The sequence below is a fragment of the Drosophila sechellia genome, chromosome 3L (genome assembly GCF_004382195.2).
Source record: "Drosophila sechellia strain sech25 chromosome 3L, ASM438219v1, whole genome shotgun sequence".
In the NCBI taxonomy this organism is placed as follows: Eukaryota; Metazoa; Arthropoda; class Insecta; order Diptera; family Drosophilidae; genus Drosophila; species Drosophila sechellia.
This window is the reverse complement of record NC_045951.1, coordinates 14,361,424-14,383,000: the sequence shown is the minus strand read 5'-3', so window position 1 is coordinate 14,383,000 and position 21,577 is coordinate 14,361,424. Positions and strand designations below refer to the sequence as shown.

The following is a 21,577-nucleotide window of genomic DNA, read 5'->3' as shown; positions in this document are numbered from 1 at the left end:
GTGCAAAAAAGATATAATTTTAACTAATTAATAATAATAATTTTAACTAATTTTTACAATACTTCAACATTGAACTATTTACTTTATCAGTAATTATACTTTTTTATGTTATAACAAAATTTACTTACCACTTTCCTGTTGAGTCCGTCGAAGGTGACGACATAGGCGGCATTTTGGATGCGGTTCATCCAGATGGACAGAACGTTGTCATCGTCCACCCAACTGACCACGGTGACTATGTAGTCCGTTTCCGTGTTGAGGGCCGGCGGAACCGGCATCACGGTCACGAAGTCTCCACCGGCAACGGCTCTCTTTAGATCGACCATCACCAGTTCCACCCGCGGATTCGAGGATCCAGCCTTCGGATAGGCGATAACCTGATGCAGTGGATACTGATAGCGCAAATCTCCGGCATCTCCGTAGTAGGGGAAATTGATCAGGTGAGTGGACGAATCGTCGAACTTGATGAAGGCCAATTGGGTGCCCGAAGGATTGAACCAGGTGGCCACATTGGAGCTGAATACCTCCTCCTCGTACACCCAATCGGGAATGCCATTCAGTATACCCGCTTGTTCATCGCTAGTGATGGCAATCTCCTGCGCCAAAGCACTCTCCTTGTAGTACAGATTCCGATCGTAATTGATCACAAGGGCATTCCCCACCGGTGACCATTGGACCATGCTCAGGTAGCGCTGCTCATTTTGGATGTTCAACGTGGTCAATGTTTTTGTGTTCAGATTGTACAGATCGTACTCCGCTAGGAAGCTGTACCGGAAGTTCTTCTTGTAGTTCTTTGCCAGCAAAAGGAACTCCCCATCGGCGGACTTTTCGTACAGGACATAATAGTGCGCATTTTCCAGCAGGATGGAATGTTCACCCGTCTTGGCATCGAACTCCATGATGGACTGTATATAATATTTAGATAATAATAATAATATATCACTCATACAACTTGTACCCCTATTATGTTAAACCTACCGAATTCTCCTTGTAAATGAGACTGTTGCCATTGCTCCAGCTGCCGTTGAATCGCTTGGCATATAGTTGACCATTCAGCACATCCTCCAGATTGATGGCATTGTTTGAGTCTGGGTCGGAGTCGTCGGCATCCTTTTCGTCCGTCCGGAGAATGAAAACCAGGGCCGTGGCCAACAGAGCAAGCGCTATGACCGTGGTCACAATAGTCAGGATGATCCGCACCCGGCGCTTTTTCTCCTTGGTATGCATTAGATTCTAAGTAAAGTAAAAATTTTAAAATTATTAATATCATATTTATCTGAAGGTGGTATTATTTTAAATTATAATTTATAATAATAATCATAATTTCTCAAGGGGAATAAATTAGTTTTCTAAGTTAGTTACGTTGACTTTTTCCACAAGTTTTAATCAACATCCGAGTTTACCACAACAAATTTGGAAGTAAAATAATTAAAGTACATTTCCATACAAAGCGAATGCACTTTCGAAATGTTAACCCATGAGTTCATTAACCCCTTTTTCCATGCCGGGAAATCGGATCCTATTTTGAATGGCCCACCACAATTCCTCGTTTTCCATTCACATTTCTATGTAATCAGGCACATTTCTTCTGCGCTGACCAAAGAGCGCAACTTGGCCAGCCCGCACTGTGGCCAATTTGGGTACAATCTTTTGCCAAATCAGCGGCTCCAGGCACGTATATGCTTATATACTTCACTTGATGAGGAAAGTGACGTTGCGCATGCGCAATGACTCTTTCTTTCTCATTCATACCCATTCACTCGACGTGTTTCCACTCAAATCGCTCGAAAGCAAAGCAAAATGCATAAGATATGGAAGAAGATATAGGGGATAGAGTTATGTACATATGTATATATATATATATAACTTATAGGGAGAGGGATGGCAGCCAAATGAGTGAGCGAAGTGTGGAGCGAAAATGAAAGTAGTTTTTTGTTAACCAGCTTCAGACTGGGTCGACGATAACTGGTTTATGCTCTGGTCAGTATACTGATCATATATATACATATATATACTCAGGTGGGATAGGTGCTAAAAGGGGGGAAAAGGGGATACCCAGTGGCTCGGGCAATTGCTGCGTGACGTAAGTGAATAAAACCACTTATGGCTCTTTTCGTACGAGTATATTTTGTTGGACTTGTCTGCGGTTTTTCGCCTATTTGTATCTTTTACATAATTTTACATTACGCGACTAAGTAATTGCTGTTGTCCACACCCAAAAAAGACAAAGAAATTCAGCGCTTTCGTTTCAGTTTTTCACTTATATATTCAGATAGACTTCGATGAGATCATTGAGCTGTTGAAATGTATCATTAGGCGAAATGCTTTTCATTTTATTTATCTATGTTTTCCTTTTTTTTTTGACGAATCATGTCAACAGATTTGCGGCATGACGGTTTCTTGTCATGACTTAATGGGATTTATTGGTTCGAGCTGAAGGTTGGGGAATGAGAACCATAGTTCAATTGTGTTTATGTGTTTATTATATGGTCTGTACCTGGTAGCAATGTCGTTTTGGTTGTTTGCACTGTTTATTCAATTAAGAATTGGGGACAATAAATCTGGTACCAGCTTAATTCATATAGACGAAACACAATAAATAACAATACTATTCGCGGAAATCAAACAATGGGGGGCTTATAAAATGGATCTGTAATGTAATATTTCAATTTGTATATCTCAAAACACTCAAAAAACTAAATATTAGTAGTATTAGAAGTACATTATTATTCTGGCCAGCACAGTAGATGCTATTTATTGACGTGGCCAACACTAATAATAGTATCATATTGAACACATAACCAGAATTCTGGAAACCCCACTCATTATATAACAAGCACGACTGCACCTTTGGCATTCTCACATTTTCAGATGTATACACACTGTGCATACATTAAATACCTGCACTTTGTAGAAGCTTTGCGAAAATCCACGACCAAAATGGCAAAAGCCAAAGGATAGAGTCGAAATTGTTCTCGTTCTTTTTTTTCGGAAATCAACGACACGTGTAGGGGATTCCCCACTGACCACGTAGCCAATCCCCAAATCTCTGGGATAATATATAGCCCTATGGAGGCACAACTGGCAACGTCAAAGACATGTTAGTTAGAAGTTTTGCAGCATTTTATATGCTTCCGCATCGCATATGAACACCGAATTTATGGTTCCTCTTGGATTTCATTGCGATGGGAATTTGGGTTTGTGAATTCGCAACTTTATTCAAATTGCGAGTGGACTTTTGTTGTGACAATTCGTTAATTAGTTTTCTTTATTTGTCTATGTGAAGTTGATAAGCTAGAACCACTTTGAAAAGTTTAAATATTAACTAAGGAAATAAATTGATTTCACTTTACTACGTATGTACTTAACGCAAGATAAAATCTGCTGATGCAACATAAAAAATCCTTAAAAATAAGTATAAACTAATAAAATAAAATAAAATATAAATGTAATATAATAAATATGTTATTTTTATATATAATATATTTTTTGTATAAAAATAAATAAAAAAATAAAATAATTATTAAAATTAATAAAATAAGTACATATGTATATAAAAATAAAATATACACATATCGTTATTATTGCGAAAATAAATCATCTATCGTATATTCACTCTTCTTAAAGAATACCCGAGAGATCACTTCAACTTCGACATAAATAGAGACATCCTGTTACGCCTGGTTCCTTTCATAAAATTGTATCCATCGGCGCAACGCTTGGCCAACTCCAATCATATCGATGACCATTCAGAATTTTTTTCGGCCTGATTGTTTGGGGATTTCCCTTTGAATTCGGTGCACAATGTGGCGCAATTAGTCAGCTACCTGTACTCAACACACACTCTACTTCCCAGACTTCGGCGATTGATTAAATAAATATGAAACTAAAAGGTTTTTGAGAGCACAATTCTCGCTTGATCCCTTAGCGGAACACTAATCGTTTGCTGGACTTCCGGCAATTGGTTGCAGTTTCCACCAGCCAAGTGGAACGGGGGGCTTTTCCATCCGTGTTGCACCACGTGTCGTATACTTGTTAAGCTTCGCTTTTTGTTTAGCCTCTTATATTGGCATGTTGCTGTCAGTACATAATCGCCATGACGTGAGAGGCTTGACAACTATTCAAGGACTACATTCCAATCCCCTTAGACAGGACAACACAGAAAAAATTGATGACCCCTTGTTTGGCTGAGTTTATCGTGCCTTTTTGGGTTTGTTGTTCGTTTGGCTTTTCATTAAACTGGCACGAAATTAATTAATTTGTCTTATCATGGGTGTGTTTAGTCCTTGGGGCTTGCTTTTTCTCCTACTTTTTATTCTGCTAATTGTGCACACATTTTAGCGTGTTTAACTAATGACACACACATCGTAAGTTGAGCTTGGGTGCTAAACATAATTACTTGGTGCCAGTGAAAATTGAGTTTAGGTTAGTTAGTGATTAAGGCGTGCGAGAGTATTTAACTTGGTAGCATTGAAAAGGAATAAATGGATGGAAGCTTTATAAAGGTTTTCAAAGAAGATTTCATAAGATTAATCCAATTTGAATTTAAATTCCCTAAGCAGATCCCTTCAATGTTGAGCATTTATTATTATGAATATAATTCACTTAAAATTCACTCTATTTGAATTGAAAGTGCTCTGCTATCATATGTAGTACATCATAGCACCATATGGCATTGACTACCATCAGTCTGTCCTTCATTGACCACCTGTTGATGGGAAACCACAGAGTGATAAGGGAGGACACCCACATCCACTCCCATCGAGCCACAAACGCTCCCACAGTTTCGATTGATGTATTAGCTGCTCATTGCTCCATTCATCTTGTGTTTATCAGAATGGCCATTGTGGTCAATCAGCGGCTCATTTTCGCACTCATGAACAAATCAATTTAATTACTGAGCTCGCCGGGCATTTAAACACATCGCCAAATGTTGGCGAATTGGCAGTGTTTTGCGCTTGTGTTTGCATTAGAGTTGACAGTTTGGATTTATATGTCCTATTGTTGGAATTTTTTGTTAAGCAAATGCTTTAATTTTTAGCAATTGTTGTAGTCAATGTGTAGAAAAATAACCATAAAAACCAGGTTGATGAATAAATAATTATTTAGTTTTGAGAAAGATTAAAGACGTACTCTTTTTCAAATATCAATTCTACATTATTCAATGCTCCAAATTTTAAGTTATTTGTTAATAACAATAAGTACAACTAAATGGATAGATGGTAAAACTTAGCTCACTTAGAACACTTTGGAGCAGAAACCGCAATTTGCTCCACTTGTGTGCCTCCTTTATGCCTTACCATGTCTTGGAAACCTGGTCATCTCTGATTCCCTGTCTTACCTTGAACCGCGACATGCCCTCCCCGAAGCTGCCGGCACTGGTCCCGTCGTCGTCCTCCAGACTGCTCCCTCCGCCCAGCATGGACTCGTGCAGCTTGGCGCTCGAACGTCGCCCCACCGCGGCCTTGTAGTAGTAGGGCGGATGCTGGTGGCGTCCCACGCCTCCGCCCCCAACCACGCCCACATTGGCGGCGGTATTGCTGGCGGTGACGGTGGCGATGACTGAGTCTTCGTAGCCCATCAGTTCGATGGACGGATGCTCGCATTTGCAGCGGTGCGGTGGTGTGCGATGTCCATGCTGATGGTGCGGATGTGGATGGATGTGGGAGTGGAGAGAGTGCGGATGTTGCTGTTGCTGTTGCTGCTGCTGCTGTCTGTTGCTGCCATTGTGGTGGCTGTGACTGTTGCTGCCACTTTGATGGGGCGGCTGTGGTGGCGGCGGTATGTCTGCGGGTGTTATATAGATTTTGCCACCCAGATTTTCGCCACCCGTCTGCTTGCTGGGCCAATGGAACTCATCGAATTCGCTGGAGCTGTTGGTCAGTTGATGTTGCAGCTGCTGATGTTGCTGCTGATGCTGCTGCTGCTCCCATTGCAATTGTCTCTGCTGCTGTCGCAGGCAGCTCTGTTGTTGTTGGTGGTGCTGCTGATGTTGCTGCTGTTGCTTGTGGAAGCGATAATATTGATGATGTGCAGCTGCATTGGCAGTGGTTGGCAGATGAAACTTGTGGTTGTTTTTGTTTTATTTTTTTATTTTTCGGCGGGGAGAAAAGGAACACACACATAAAATTGGTTTGTGGACAGCATCCTGTTAAATCGCTTTCCCCGCAGGGATACTCCATATTGGTGGACATGGGTGGTCGTGTGCTTTTGTGGGTGGTTGTAAGGCTCAAAGCAACGGCAAAAACAAATTGTGGCAGCAACAAAGGGGCAAGCGGTAACTACAAGACGGAACACAACACAAAGGATACAAAACAACGTGGCAGATTTATTTTCCAACCTCTGAACGGCTGCATAACATAAAAGGGTTTTTAATAGGATTGCCAGTACGACTCCTGAGAGTTCTAAAAGCAATTTTTATTTTAGAAAAAAGAGCAGTATTGAGTTATCGTAAAAACAAAAGAAAAGCTGATAAAATGTTATCAGCAAATATTTATGTAAGCTTCTATTAAAACGATTTTAGAAATGTAGTTTATTTAACTTCAAATCATGATGTCAACATAATAAGAACAACTACATTAAAACACTCTTCTTTTTACTTTTAACTTAAAAAAATATTAACAGATTTCATAGACATATTTCTTAGGAATCGTATACATGAAACAATGGTTTCCATAACTATCTAAACATAAATGTTATACAATAGTTCTTAAAAACTAGTTAATATCTCTTTTGGTTAAACATGCAAGAAAGTAAAACTTGTTTTTTTAATGCACGATAATAACCACTGTGGACTTGCTACAACTAAACTTAGCTAGTGAACACAAAGTTTGGCCAACTGCTTTGGTTCACTCAACATTTTTACCTCAACAAATTAGATCAACAGCAATTCTTAAATCCCCCATCGGGAAAACCACGAAAACTAAGTTATGAAATGAAATTTGCGCCAAAGTCGGGTTAAAGTAAATAACAAAGTCAAACTTGAACGAGCCAAAAACTATGGCAGTGCGCTCCAAAAAGAAAAAACCATACCAAAAATCCATATAAAACGAAATGGAGGGAAAAAAGCCAAAAAAAAAACAAAGAAAAATGGACCGAGTGAGATTTTGCGCCAAATACATTAGCTCGATTTGGTTTGGCGAGTGCGGTGCTCACCGCAATTATTTAATTACACTATAGCACTACGTAAACCAACCTATCGCAACCGAATCACCCCACCCCGCATCATCCTTTCGGTTCCTCGGCAACTCCCGCCGGATTTTGGGTTTAATCAAAGAGCCAACCAAGTCAAGCTTAACACAAAGACCGGTCCGAACGGTTGAACGAAACTTTTGTTGCAACTTTTCGGTGCAGCCAAGCAAATCGAGGCGCGACCTCTGAACCCTGCCATGCGGGAGGGGGTGGGGTACGGGGATAGGTGCAGTATAGTGTAAGGGTTGAGGGGACAATTGAAGGGGAGCCCACATGCAGGCGACCCCACTTTACTTACGCTCATACCCCGGCCGATTCGTATCACTAATGATGATCAAATAACGACCAAATGTCGACCGCCTCGCTCTCAAACACATCGATACACAGAGAAATTAAGTTAATAAGTACAAAAAAAAAATGTAAAAATGTATAAATAAAGTGCTTGGAAATAGTTTATATAGTTGTCTTCCTTTCAAAACACGAAAAATGCTTGTAGCTACTAAAGGCAAATGAGCTCTAACTCACCTATATATATTTTTAGTTCTTGGTATTAGTTCTTTAGATTATAAGAAACTTCTATAAACAGAAGAATGCTACGTTGGTAAGACTTTCTTTAGTCGGAATGTTATTAGCTTTTTTCGCAGTGTATCTTCCCATAGACGCAGACAAAGCGGACACAAAATCGTTAGCCCACTTGGCAGGGAACCAGAAAAATTTTTGCACACTCGCCCTTTAACTGTGTCACGGCTTCTTTCCCGTTCTCCATATCTCCAGTTGGCCAGCCTCCGACCTCCGGCCCACAATCCTCCGATGTCGTCTGGCGTAATGAGCAGTCTTTGGGTTCTCTTTCCGGGGCAGAAAGAGTTAAAAGGGGCTGGAAAGGAGGGGCTGGGATGTACACAAATGATATGTAAATACCAAACAATTTGCCATGAGCTGGCTGGCGGGGTGGCTGGGTGGCTGGATGCTTTGAGGTTCTATTTGATTAGTGCTTGATCAGTGCGCCAAAAAGTAGGCAACGATGGCTTGATTTTTGGCAGCTCGTCTGAAGGATACGGGAAACATGGTAACGAATCATGTTAATTGAGGCTGGCAGCGCCAAAAACTTGTCATAACCGAAATGTAATTGAGTTGCAGACAAATGCGACACAAAGTAGTGAAATTTGTTGGCACATATCCACGAGTCTTTAAATACACATACATGTTTGTTGAACCAATTAACAAATATTAATATTATTCTGTAAACCGTTTTATTTCATTAAATTTGATTTTACTCCTTAAACTCCTTTAGGTTGTACAAATTTAACGCATGTTATTTTTAACAGAAGAATTCAATTAAATAATAATATAAATAAAGTAAATAAACAGATTAAAGATCTTTATGGTGCTTTAAACTCATTTACGAAACCTTAACACCAGTTAAGCTGACTCAACACTTGTTCTATAAACCTTCTTGATAAACCTTCTTCTATAAGCCATTCTCATTTCCCCATGAGAAATATATAACTCCTTTAAGCTGGACCCATGAAAACATTTTCATTTCACCTAGAATACTAAATTTAGAATGTAGAACGTAGCCATAATAAATTATATTTCTTTGACACAAAAACCCACAGCCCATCAAGTATGGGCGTGTGCGTACGTGTGCCAGACACCTAAATGTAAGCAATAAAATTTCAACAAAATAACCAAATGCATAAATATGTTTTAAGTGCTATGTGAATAAAGCCCTGAATTGCCTTAAATATGCCCATAATGTATGCAAAAATAGGAAAAAAACACACGCGCACACACATAGAAAAATCATTGTTTGTAAAAAAGTGAATATTCAAACAGAACGGGAGTGTGGTATCACCTAACCACTTATGGTCCCTCATCCTTCTTGGATGAATATGCAGCACAAACAATGGTTTTTGAAAAATATCCGGAACAAAATGCAACCAAAAATCGGTCTGCAAAAATCATAGCAAATATAAACCGTGCCAGCAATCAAACAGTGAATATGTAAACAAAAGTTGATACTTAAATGGCGTGGGATCAAAGGGTTTAATTACCATTACTATATTCATAGCGTTGAAGGCTTTAAATGCATGCAATATTTTCCGTATAAATAATGTGTGGTATTGTGGGCATTTGTTTGGGGAAAACCGCTTTTTTATGTGGGGCATTATATTAATTTAGAGATAAAGTATGGCTGAGTTGAGTAGATTACATACCTGATCGCTCTGTGCTGTTTCAGTCACCGAAACATCATTACCAGACATTTTATCGGATTTTAATTACTTAGCTTCCCGCGTTTAACTTTGCAGCTACATCAAAAAAGGGATAAACTTGATTTTATTTATATACTTGTAGAAATATATATTGTTTGGTATTTCATTCAGTTTCCAGTTCGACAATTCTCGTTTTGCATTCCGCGTACATTTCTTCGGAATTTTTTCTGACATTTTAGCAATGATTTATTGCACACATTTTATTTGCATTTCACATGATTTTCCAAAAATGTTCCCATCTGGATGGGAAACGTTTTCACTTCGTCGTGGATTTTTCGGAGCGTTTTAATTGTTGCCTGGATTTATTACAATGAGTTCTATTTCTTCATATTTTTGGTTATAACATACATATGTGTTTTAGAAATTATTGGCTTACATTTTTTGCCAAGCTATTTTTGATTCAGTTTAACGAGTGAAAATGTTCATATAACAACACGGGGTTTTCGCTTGGTCAATACATTTGATATTTATTTATTTATATATTTTATTTTATTCTTTTATGCCACACGTTCTTTAAGGAAGCGAGCTGTCACTTAATGCAAATTAAACAATTTAAATGAGCAAACAAACCAAGAAAATTGAGAAAGGAACGAAGACACACGAAGAAGTTTTTGTGGCAGCCACACACACAAACACAGACAGCCAAACTGCGCATTGCACATAACTCGTAACTCATACGCCCCGTTGTACAATGAGAATGGCCGCGTTTATAAACGTTTGTTTGCCTGTTTGTTTGTTTGTTTGTCGGTTGGTTTGTTTGCCCGCCTGACTGCGGTTTTTCAATTGTCAGTGCCAAAAGCGAGCCGAGCGAACCCAAGAGCCCAGAATGGAGGAAAAAGTTGGAAAAAAAAGTAAAATAAATAAGAAATACCAAATAAATTGAATTGCGTAGCCGACTATAAAGAGACAGCCAACGTAGGTGAGTGGAGCAAAGCCAACTGGAAGCGAAGATAAAAGCACAGCATCCCCAATGGCGAATGGTAACGAAACGAACAAAAAAAAAAACAAGTCAACAAAAACAGCTAAACAACAAATGTGATAAATGTGCTGCGACCTTTGTGGTAATGTGCATAAAATATATTTCTAAATTGTCAAACGGATGCGAAAAAAGCGTCCAAGAAAAACTTTGATGTTATCGAAAGAGGTCAAAATACACTTTTTAAGCATTTGCTTTAAAAGTGTGCCTTATCATTTATTACCCAAATTATTTAATGGTTTTTAAAGCTCTCTTTACAAATATTCTGCTGTGGCTCAGACTTGGCAAAATTGTTTGGCTTAAGTTTAATCCTTAACGACTGTCTATCCATTAAGTCATTTTATGTACAACTGACCAAGGCGCAAATAAATATTTGAAAACGGACCATTTAAGTTGCTTAACTTGCGGTTGAGCTGGAGCATAATGTTCCTTAGTGGCGGTCACATCTGCCGGGCTGCCTAAATGCATTAAATATTAATGATCTTAAAAGCGGCTAGTAATTTGTTGTCCCCGAAGGGGAGGGGGGTTAAGCCACGCTCAACTGACAAATCGCCTGGTTATTGATATAGGAGCAACGATTACTCGGTCCCCCAGCCAAATGGTTGCCTTTGAAACTTGTCTGCTAATCCAACAGATACAATGTGCTCGACGGACTGTTTGATTTTTCATTTGTGCATTTGTCAAGTGCGAAAACGAGAAATTGCTAGTGGCAACCGACGGGCAGCGGATGGCCAAACAAACAAACGTTGGGGAAAATCGGATGGGGAGCAGGGAAAACCCCAACAGAAGTTTCATCAATTTTACACAATCCACTTAACTTGAAAAGCCAGGGGCAGTCACTCACAGAAACCAAAAAGGGAAGAGCTTCATGCACAATAATTCTCCATATTTTCCAACTCATTTGAACTTAAGTTAGTGGCAAGGGAATTTTGTCGAAACTGCAATTAATTACCGGTCGTTAAAAATTTTAGGGAACATTTAGGGGAGACAAAAATCTGATAAGAAACACTACAGCCTAAATTCTAGAATATTTTTTTCTAAACATTTATCAGCATTTTACAATCGAATTCCATTTTTAAGCATTCTTCGCTGCTTGTAAGCATGTAGACTGATAGAATGGTAACACATTCCAGTTAGTATATTATAGATAATAATAATAGATAATAGGCTTTCCACGCATGTTGGTAGATCATCGGCAGTTTCTTTAAATCAGAAAAGCCAAACTCCAATATGCATGTTCTCAAAGGGCAGCAAGATCCGTAAAGAGCACAATGTGTCTATGACACATAGAGCACATAATTTATTTATAAAAATACTTATAAATATACTATTGTCATTCTGGACGGTATTTAAACGTCAAATCTCTGAACACAACAATTCAGAACTCCTTTGAAGCAGTCACTTCATTTTTCGTTGACCCTCCTGGCCTTTTTCACCGAATTTTAAAATGTCCGAAATCGAAGGGTGTGCAGAGGTAGATGAGTTGGACAGTGAGGAGTCTGGGGAAGAACGGACTCCATCGTTCGCTACGGAGGACCTGAATGACAATGCAATTCTGGCAAGAACATCGGATTCGGGTACGGATACGGACTTGCTATCGCTATCGTTATCAACCACCACTGTGGATGGCAGTCAATCATCAGGAACCGAAGAATCCAACCTTGATCTCGATACCAGACTTTTCGGCTTGCGACCTGTGGAAGGTACCACCAACTTGCGACCCCATTCTACCCTTACGTCCTCACCGTCAGGACCACAATTACCTCTATCACCACCATGGCAAGTAATAAGGAGACGATTGAGATCTCATCGGGAAGTGATCAACCGTCCCTCTGGCCGATTCGAACGTGTGGCACGCCTCTATACTAGCGAGATCGAGGAAATGACTCGACTGATCACGGAATTCATGCGGGATCTAGTAAATTCTCGTCCCTCCCTCGAAGTTCAAAGTGGCCGTAATCGCATGCGGGCAGAGGGCATAGCTCGAGCTCATGCTCGACCCCGACTTGATGCTCGAAGGGTGAGAGCCGCATCCTTACACCGAACTGCTTTGAGGCAGCAATTGATTGCTGCTGAGCAATTGATTTCGGCTCCAAACGACCAAGAGCTGCCGCGTGCAAATAGTGTTAGCGATTGCAGCCAGTGCAGCAGTGATGAGGAACAGGATCAAATCGATGGCAAGAATAGAAAGCCTACTGTTCCCAGTCATCTCACCGAATGGTTGTATCCAATTTAAACTGTAAATTTTGTTATATTACAATAAATTAAGAGTCATTGTTCTGTCAGACTCAAAGAAAGTATAGTTTATTTTCGATTAAATTATTACTATCTGAGTATGAAAATATCGGGCAAAGAATGTATCTTCGTTGACTAAGTTCGAAAAGAGCCTAATGACTCTTTTTCTCAGAATGATTAAATGGAATTAAACAAATATATCGAAAGTCATATAAGTAAAAGGCTAAGATGTTAAGTCTCCTGAAATGCATAACAACTGGAAGCAATTTGCTTTCGAGTTGCCGCCACTGGACCTGCTACTTGTTGAAAGTCTTTAAGGTCTTTTCATCTAGCTTTTGCTCCATTGTTTTCCCTAGATTTCCAAGCAGCCACTGCCACTTCATACGGGAAAGTGTTTATATGCAGCTGCGGGGGTGGGAAGATGAAAATAATAATGAATTTGCGGCATGCCACACAAACACTTGCTGCGGCCGCAACATGCGCCAGATTTCAGCTCTGGATATCAGCAGTAGCTGCACATGCATCAGCTCCACAGTCCAATCTCACACAGAGAGAAAATATAGGAGATTTACTTTATGAAAGGTAATAATCAAAAGTTGGTATAGCCTATAAATACAGCTTGTAGATATAAAGAAATTAATACATTTCCTTGTTTTACTCAAGACGTAATAAACAATTCTTTGTATAGTAATGAATTGCATTGTGAAAAAACTTCTCAAATTTAAAACTTTATTATTATAAATAATAATTGGTAATAGATGCAGGATTTTAAAAGACCATAATCAAGTCCTTCTATGACATTATAGAATATTTATGTAAAATATGTGGACAGCACGCATTGATTGTTTACAGTGCATATTCAATGGTATCAACACTACCCAACCATCCTGGTTCTTTCCTTAACCCACTGTGCGGCATGTGTGGCAGCTAATATGTTGGCTTGGTGTGTCGCCTCTTGGAGCCGTTGAAAAATGCACTGACATGTGCCACAGCTGCTGCTAACCCCCAAAGTCCCGCCTCGCCGCCTTCGGCTGGCAGACCCCCATTTTCCCATTTTCACCACCCCCTCTGTGAAACAAATGCACAGGGCGTGGGCGGTTGCGTGTGCTGCTCAAGGGAGGCGTGTTGATGCGCTGAACAATAGCTATAAAAAGGATTAACTTGCATAACAAAGGAGAAGCCTGGCGGAGGAGAGGCGTGGGTTGGCTTTCGACCAGGCTGGCAGGGCTTGGCATATAAATTTCAACAGCCAACGCAGCAAGCCGAAGACTCGGCATTGGTCGAGTTCCAAATTTATAGCCACACTCCCACTTCGATTTCCCATTTTACCCGAGAGCATATGGTTTCGTATTTACTTCCATTGTTTATCTGTAGTTTGCCTCAAAGTTTCACTGTTCACTGCACCACATATCATTTGAATGTTATTATTATTGTTAATTGATGAATGGAAATTGCTTGAAACATTACACCGTTTTGTTAGTATTTGAATTATCCTAAACACTAAATCATCTATGTCTAACACCTGGCCAGGAACTATATAATATTGAATCAATTTTGATGTTGATTTATACTTAGCTCGATAGCAGTTCGAGTTACTTGTTTACTATTGATTAAACCCAATAAATTAAGAAGTACATATGACGTTTTAGGAAGTATAAAACACTGCATATTTGAAACGGCAAAGACCATTTTAATATTTGTGTATTGCGCGATCGCAAAACCCACACGGACGTCACCTTATTTGTTCATGCTATCAAATAAAAACTTCATTTTCCATTGTTTAACAGTTCGTGTCATTCCTTAAAGCGCATTACCATCTAGCCCCGCTTTAACCCCATTGCACCACCTTAACCCCTACCCGGGCCCCACTCCTTTGTCCATCCTTGTGGCGCCTGCACGAAGAAGACAGCATTTCAGTCAACTGCAACTGCTGCAATTTCTCATTTTAATAAAAATGCAAATGTCGCTGGCTGAAGAAAGTCAAGCTAGCATCAGCTAGCTGTCTCTTTCTATTATCGCTGTACTCTTCCCGCCCAAGCCGTCACTCCCACGATTTTTTCTCTTTTTCTCTAGCATCCTTTGCTCATATTAAACGCTGGCAAACTTTTCGATTTTACGGTATAACGAAAACAAAAGCAAGAGCTTTCAAAAAAGTGGCAGAAAAATAAAATAAAAATAAAAAATACGGCAAGGCACATAAGTTTTCAATAAGGTCCTTAAGAATGTTAAAAGGAATGAAAATAGAGGATTGTAGTCGGCTGAAGGTTGAGTAAAACAAAGTGTCAGTTTACAGCTGTCAGTGCCCAAAGGACATATCATCGCTCTCCCTCGCTCACACTGTTCCCCTCTTTGTCCCACTATTTCCGGTCCTGTTGCTGATTCGCATTTAAAGTTGAGGCTGCCAGATGGGGCCGCAATGTTGGCGGATTGCAGTGGTGACAATTGAAAACTGATTCACAATAAAAATTGTTGTTGTTAAATTTATGAATTCATATGATTTAGGTTTGCATGCCTCTAAAGGAAAATGCTCCCCAATTAATTTTCTAATTTCTAAACATTTTTTTCTAAATTGCATTTCACAAACTAATTTAAAAAGTCTGTTTTGACAGGTGTTTGGTGACTTTTAATTTATAAGTTTTATTGTCATGAATTATGATTTTGTCAGGGAATTGACTACAATCTAATCGTTGTTTGTCAAAAGAAGTTATGATTTCACAATTCAGCCGGTATCAGGTAATTACATTTTTGGGCCTGCAATGCCCAGCCAGCATCACTGCTAAAATATATCCCACTGGTTCACACCACACATCGGGCATTGAGCCGTGCGGGCCGGGCTTAATTAATCTAATTGAAATAATGGCAGCGACAGGCGAGAGTCGCACATATGGCCGGCTTACGGGCACTAACAATGGCTTAGGACAATGCCGGCTCCCTATAAAGTAGATCCAAGATTGCAGTGGCATGAGGACTCCGAACAACAAAAGGCTCTTTGTTTTCAGCGAGGCGGGTGCGGGACTTGAAGTTGGCACTGTTTTAGATAGCCAGGCTGGAATCTACTTAATTGGGAATCTCGTTAACGGCGCCACTTAAAGTGGCAGCGGTTAAGGTCAACACCACTCAGATTTAATTAAAAAATATATTTGGCGAAGAGAACATAGATCAAATTACTGCTTTGACATGACTTTGCTGCCTAATACCTAATATAATTGGCTTTTTAGAAATGTTAAATAGGGGATGGTATATTAATTTAAAGTACTTTTCTATTTGAAGAGAAAATTGAGGCTTAAAATTGAAAGCCTAATATAAAAGTACTGAAATGCTGTTAATATAGGAAGATCGGATATCAGCAGATATTTGTATATCAAAACTTTTTCACACACTTTAATTTCGATCAATGCTTCATGATGATAACCAGACTAAGAGACCCCCAAGAATGTTAATGTTTTAGCGTTAAAGTTTCGGCACGGTAGCTGCACTAGCACCAGCACCTCCCTCTTTCGACTTGTGCTCCTTGGAGTCCTCCACCTTGCCCACAAATTTCTCCACCGTGCTGACGACCCTTTCGACATTGCCGCCCACGAACTGGATTAGTGTCACTCGGTTTTTGATGATCAGAAATGTGGGCATGCTGTTCACCTCGTACTGAACGGCCAGATCTTCGTTCTCATCCACGTCAATCTTGAGGACCACCATCCGTCCGAAGTAATCCGATGCCAGTTGCTCCAAGCGGGGACCAATCATCGCGCAAGGACCACACCAGGTGGCAAAGAACTCAACAAGTACGTATTTGGTGGTTCCCGCATCATCGATAAGCTTATCGAAGGAACTCTTCGAATCCACAATGATGACCTTCTTCTGCATGGCAGCCATCGGAAACCGTCGTTTTAGAAACTTGTTTCAAAAAGTTACCCACAATTTTTCGAACTTAAAATTTAGAGTTTTTAGGCGCTGTAGGGTAAGTGACAATTGGTTCTTAGCTAGTTGCCCTTTATTTTCTGCTAATGGATGTGCTTTGTTTTCAGTCGGTGGGCGTTTTCCGACTTGCACCTGTTTATGTTGTTGTTGAGGCTTTTCTTCTTAGTCCTAGTTACACTTTTTAGTGGCTTGAGGGTATAACTATTAACTTATAAAAATTTCAAAAACCCAAACTAAAAGAATGTATTTTACTCAATTGTTTAAGAATATATTCATTTATGAAAAATTTATTTTTTTCTATGGAACATAAGTTCATTCTTATGTTTATTTAATTTATAATATAAGCTCGCGTTGATTAGTTGTGTTGTGAACATGTTTAACCCATATAATTTAAATGTGCAACCACTATTCAAGATGCCATGTTTTAGGTGGCTTAAAGAGGACATAACTGCTTTGTCTTTCCATTCCAAAGCTTTTTATAGTGCTGTCTGTTTGTTTGCCTTGTCTTGCATTTGTCACAAATTAAGACAAATGCACCGCAGTATCTCGAGTGTGTTTAAGTCGCCCTCGCCCCGTTCAACTTTCAACTTTGGTTGCCATGTAGTATGTTTGCTCGCCACAATGGGGGCGTTATCTCTTGAGTGTGTTTACCTAAGCCTTTCTCTTACTGTCTTTTTGCTATCTTTTCATGCTTTCTTTTACTTGGCACTTTTTGTACTGTGTGGGATTTTGTTCACGTGGCTGTTTGCGGTCTAAGCCCGCTTCAAGTGTATCTTTCAGTTGATTCTAAAATTCTGTTGGCTGGGCTCTTTAAGCGCTTGGCACTTGCCATTGGGATAGTCGTTGGTAATCTGAGCTTACTGAGCAAAAATCTGTATTCCATAAATATATTTGGTTCCAGAATCAATGGCAGAATATGTTCAAACGTATACCATTCTACTGAACTCTCATTTTTTAATATAGCTGTAGAATTTGTATTTTTTTTTTTGCATTTAGAAAGATATTTTTCTGGGTGTTGTTGTTTTTTGCGTCTCTTAATCTGCGACTTGCATAACCTAATGAGCGGCGCTTTGCGACGGAACGAAACGGAATCGAACGGAAATGGCTGCCGCGTGTGCAACGCTGCTGCAACATGTTGTGCAATCAGTTCAACATCCGGTAGTAGCAAGGATTTTTCGGTCCTGCCAGCGAAAGTGCGGACCTCGAACCGCCGCCAGAACGTTGCGAATGCTAAAGGTAATAAAATGGGGGGCATGCGAATAACATAAGTATCCAGTGAACATATTTGGCCGCCATATATTCGTGTTTTTGATGAAGTACTTGGCGAGTAGAATAAGTCACGTAGCTGGCAAGACAAATTGCTTCAAGTGCTCGAAACACGCTTGTGGACTTTTAGTTTCCTCGGGCTAGTCTGTTATGCGGATAGACAGTTATTTTTATTGCGCATACGCCATGTGGCTGGCATGCAGATTAAATACATACGTATATGTATGCGTTTTGCGGTCAACTACAAAATGGGGTCGAAATGGGGCTGGGATTTCTGTTACTCTACTCTTGTCACAAATCAAATTTCGGTGCCTCTGAATCAGAAGATCCGGAATGCGTGATGGATTTCCTTGGCCTTTAGTGCGAAGCATTTTACGTTGATGGATATAGTTATGATATGGCATATGCACTTATACTTATTTTTCACACCCAGCTCAAGGCATAAAACCGCCAGGAAATCTGAGAAATTTGTTCGTCATAGTGTGAAGTTTTGAGATAAGCATGAAATGCCAGCAATTTGCCCCCCTAAGTGTGCCGTTTTCAGGATTTCTGCAGTTTGGCTTTGGCTTTCTGCTCTCGGCTTGCAGGTCAGCAGATGGTTTTGTGCGTTGCGGGCCACATAATTGGCTTTTGTTTTCCGAAACAACAACGGAATTGGTGTTACGGAGCACGTTTAGGCATGTCAATGCCAGATGCTGGCTGACAAAATGATGAACAATCCGAACACAAAACACTGAAAGCAGAAGACAAGCCCAACTACCAACACCGACACCCAAACGGCAATTTAAGTTAACAAGTTTATGAGCTCCGTCGGGCGACAATGAAAGTCCCTGCATTTCGATTTTATAGTGCGTCGAACTTTGGGCTAAAGGCACACACTTCCTGTCACCCTTACTTCCGTTTCCCATATTGAGACACTGAGGGAAATACTACTGTGTCTCCTAAGACCACAATTGCAACTTTAAACATATTTGCTATAAATATGCATTTCATTTTAGAGCTTATTTTGTAATACAACTCTTGAGGAATATTTATTGTTAATCCTGTTATTTCTTCAGAGTTTCTTTCTGTGCAGCATTGCACATTCATTTGCCAGCCAGGACGAGCACAGTATAGTTCCCATTCCTGCCTGCCACGGACGCCTTTTGTCAACGAAAATCTCTCGAAAACACAAGCAAATTTTATTTGCTGCCAAAAATGTTGATGCTCGAACCGAATCTGGAGATTTTCCCCCATTTCCCAGGCACTCAGCTCCAGCATTTTCCCCTAGCTGTTCCTGTTGTTCTGCTTCTGGGACTACCGAACTTGGGCTTACCCCTAACCACATGACAGTTGGCATTTGGCGGTGCTGAGCCTTGTAATGAGCTTGGGCGTGTGGAGGAGGTCCTTTTTAGGGGGCTTTCGGGCGGAGGATAAACAGGAGTAACAGGAGGCGTTGGCGCATAAACAGGAATACAAGCACGGCCCTTGGCTTGGAGCACTCACAGTTTTTACAAGCTGCTAATGTGGGGCCCGACTTTTGTTGGTTTTCTGTTCGGCGCAACCGTGTGAATGGGATTTGCATTCGCCTACTGAATTTGGCAGCCAGAAGTCCTTTTATGTCCGGGCTTTGGTGAGAATCCGCAAATTGGGAGGCTGCAACTCATTGGAATTGCTTCATTCGGGCTCAGACTTGGCGGGGTACTTATCGACCCCATGGAAATTGCGGCGACTGTACTTAGCCGCGTGACAGTAGGCCTATTTTATTATTTCACAACCTAGAGGAAGGATTTTATTCAAGATTGAAGGCTAGGCAGAACTTCTGTTGAAGTCATTGAGGACATTTAGAGAAATTAAATATTTATAAACGTTATCGTTATTAAAAAATCTGTGAATCTGTTAGTTCAATTATTGATAGAATATTATTATTCATAATAATGTTACATATATACCATTTTATTAATTATAACTTCATCCTTTGTATTCTCCAACCTCTTATACGATTATAATCAACTGACTTTAAATTGTAAGCAATCGACATCTGACGTGACTGTCCTTGACGCAGGCCGAACCCCATCTTTCCAAGAGCTGCCCCATTATTAATCACTTTAAAATGCAAATATTTTGCCAATACTTAGCCGACAGATTGCAAAATGCCTCAATAAACTAAATGCCACAACCAGCAAACGTCAGCTCCCTAAGCAGCTTTCCTCGAAGTCCTTCGCCACTTTTCCAACCCCTTAACCCACGACTCGGGCAAAAGTTTCAATCAATCAAATGCCATGATAGAAATCATCAACAGCAGGCAGTGAGCAAAAAGGATAAAGGCAGTCGAGTAACTCCCCACAGAGCTCATCGAGTGGCATGAAAACCACATGTGCCCCAACATTTTACGCCCCAGATGGCGAAAGGAGTAGCTCTTTTCCTGAACGGGTTGCCCTGGTCCGTGGTCCTGTCCCCGCTCCTGATCCTGTTCCATAGCCTTTCCTTGCTTCCTAACAAGCTGCGTCAACAAACTAAACCACTTTGAAATTAACACGTTACATTGACATTGACAGCATTATGCGTGGCATGCCAAGTGTTGCTGAAACTAGAAACTGGAGCAGGAGCATGCTGAAGGTACAGAATCACACTAAAAAAAGGATTTATATAAATATTTAAAAAACTAGAAAGGTAAGTGCAATGCAATCCCAGCAAATGCGACAATTTAAATTGCTGTAATATGAATCACTTACATATTTCATTTAAAAAAAATATAAAAGTTAAAGTTAAATTTTAAATATTAACATATGTTCCTTTTCAATTTAACGTCTTTCTTCTTTTTGTGTGCCAATATTTTAGTGAGATATATTGTAAAATATTTATATTTATATTTATTTATATATAAAATATTATTTAATATTGTATATATTTACTTTTACCGATTGGCAGAGATTTTTCATAAGTGTAGCTCCATGATGAGGCAATGGCAAGCTGTCACTTACTGAAGTATCGCCGAATGCTGGGTGGGAAAAAAGCGTGAGGGGAGAAGGGGACTCGCACAGAAGCGGAAGTCGCGCAAAAAAGGCAATTTCCGTTGTATGGTGTGCGTAGATATGCCCAAAAGGGGCAAGGAGGAGTGTGGCTGTTGGTTGGCACCCGAATCGCGGTGGCATCTCTGGCACAGGAATTACCAATTCAAATGTCAGGCTATGGCGAAACACTTCATGCGGAATTAAATTCAGTGTCAATTGGTATACCGCCTAACGAGAATTGTACGCTGCTGCTGCTGCTTGAATCCGAATGCACGAATTCGGCAGCCTTAACCCATTAGTTACCCGGCAAGGTTAAGGCTCCGGGGTCCTTGAGAATTGTTACCCTCTTCGCCAAGCAACCCAAACAATTTTTCAACTTCATCCATTCTTTTCACTTTACTTTCCACCTTTTTTTTTTTAATTTTCGTGCGTGCTTGAACTGACCCAACAGAATTTATGTTTGGCAGGGATAACCCTTACCTAACCGGAAAAGGGGTAAAAGCAAAAATTAGTCAGTGGCTTGGGACCACGGCGGCATTGAAAAGTGCAAGTACTGCAAAAGCAAACTGTGCGGAAATATTTAAGGACTGGAGAGCTCTCGGGTTCGTTTGTTGAAGGGGTTCCAGAGCTGTTTGCGATAATTGGAGGTGCTGGTAGAGAACTGGCGAACGCAATCTATACGCAACACGAGTTGGTATTGCTTAGATTAATTCTAGTTCAGTTCTCGA

The 21,577-nt window shown here is 40.1% G+C and overlaps 3 protein-coding genes across 4 annotated transcripts in view; 1 reads left to right on the top strand and 2 right to left on the bottom strand.

Annotated features, from left to right (window-relative positions):
- Nucleotides 1–21,577, bottom strand: part of LOC6605689 (venom dipeptidyl peptidase 4) — a 63,368-nt gene that overhangs the window by 2,443 nt on the left and 39,348 nt on the right. Inside the window, exons 2-4 of one of the 2 annotated variants that reach the window (XM_032719844.1) lie at nt 9,408–9,500; nt 979–1,233; nt 129–905 (exon numbers count right to left, since the gene is read on the bottom strand). In XM_032719844.1, coding sequence (XP_032575735.1) covers nt 129–905; nt 979–1,233; nt 9,408–9,455 — 1,080 coding nt within the window. In that variant the 5' untranslated portion in view covers nt 9,456–9,500. The remainder of the gene's footprint in view (nt 1–128; nt 906–978; nt 1,234–9,407; nt 9,501–21,577) is intronic. The other variant, XM_032719842.1, reaches the window with a different exon arrangement.
- Nucleotides 11,795–12,742, top strand: LOC6605688. The gene has a single exon (XM_002030468.2). It carries the CDS (start codon nt 11,888–11,890, stop codon nt 12,674–12,676), a length of 789 nt encoding a protein of 262 aa, XP_002030504.1. The 5' UTR covers nt 11,795–11,887; the 3' UTR covers nt 12,677–12,742.
- On the bottom strand, nt 16,029–16,791 carry LOC6605687 (thioredoxin-2). Its single transcript, XM_002030467.2, has one exon. It carries the CDS (start codon nt 16,543–16,545, stop codon nt 16,126–16,128), a length of 420 nt encoding a protein of 139 aa, XP_002030503.1. The 5' UTR covers nt 16,546–16,791; the 3' UTR covers nt 16,029–16,125.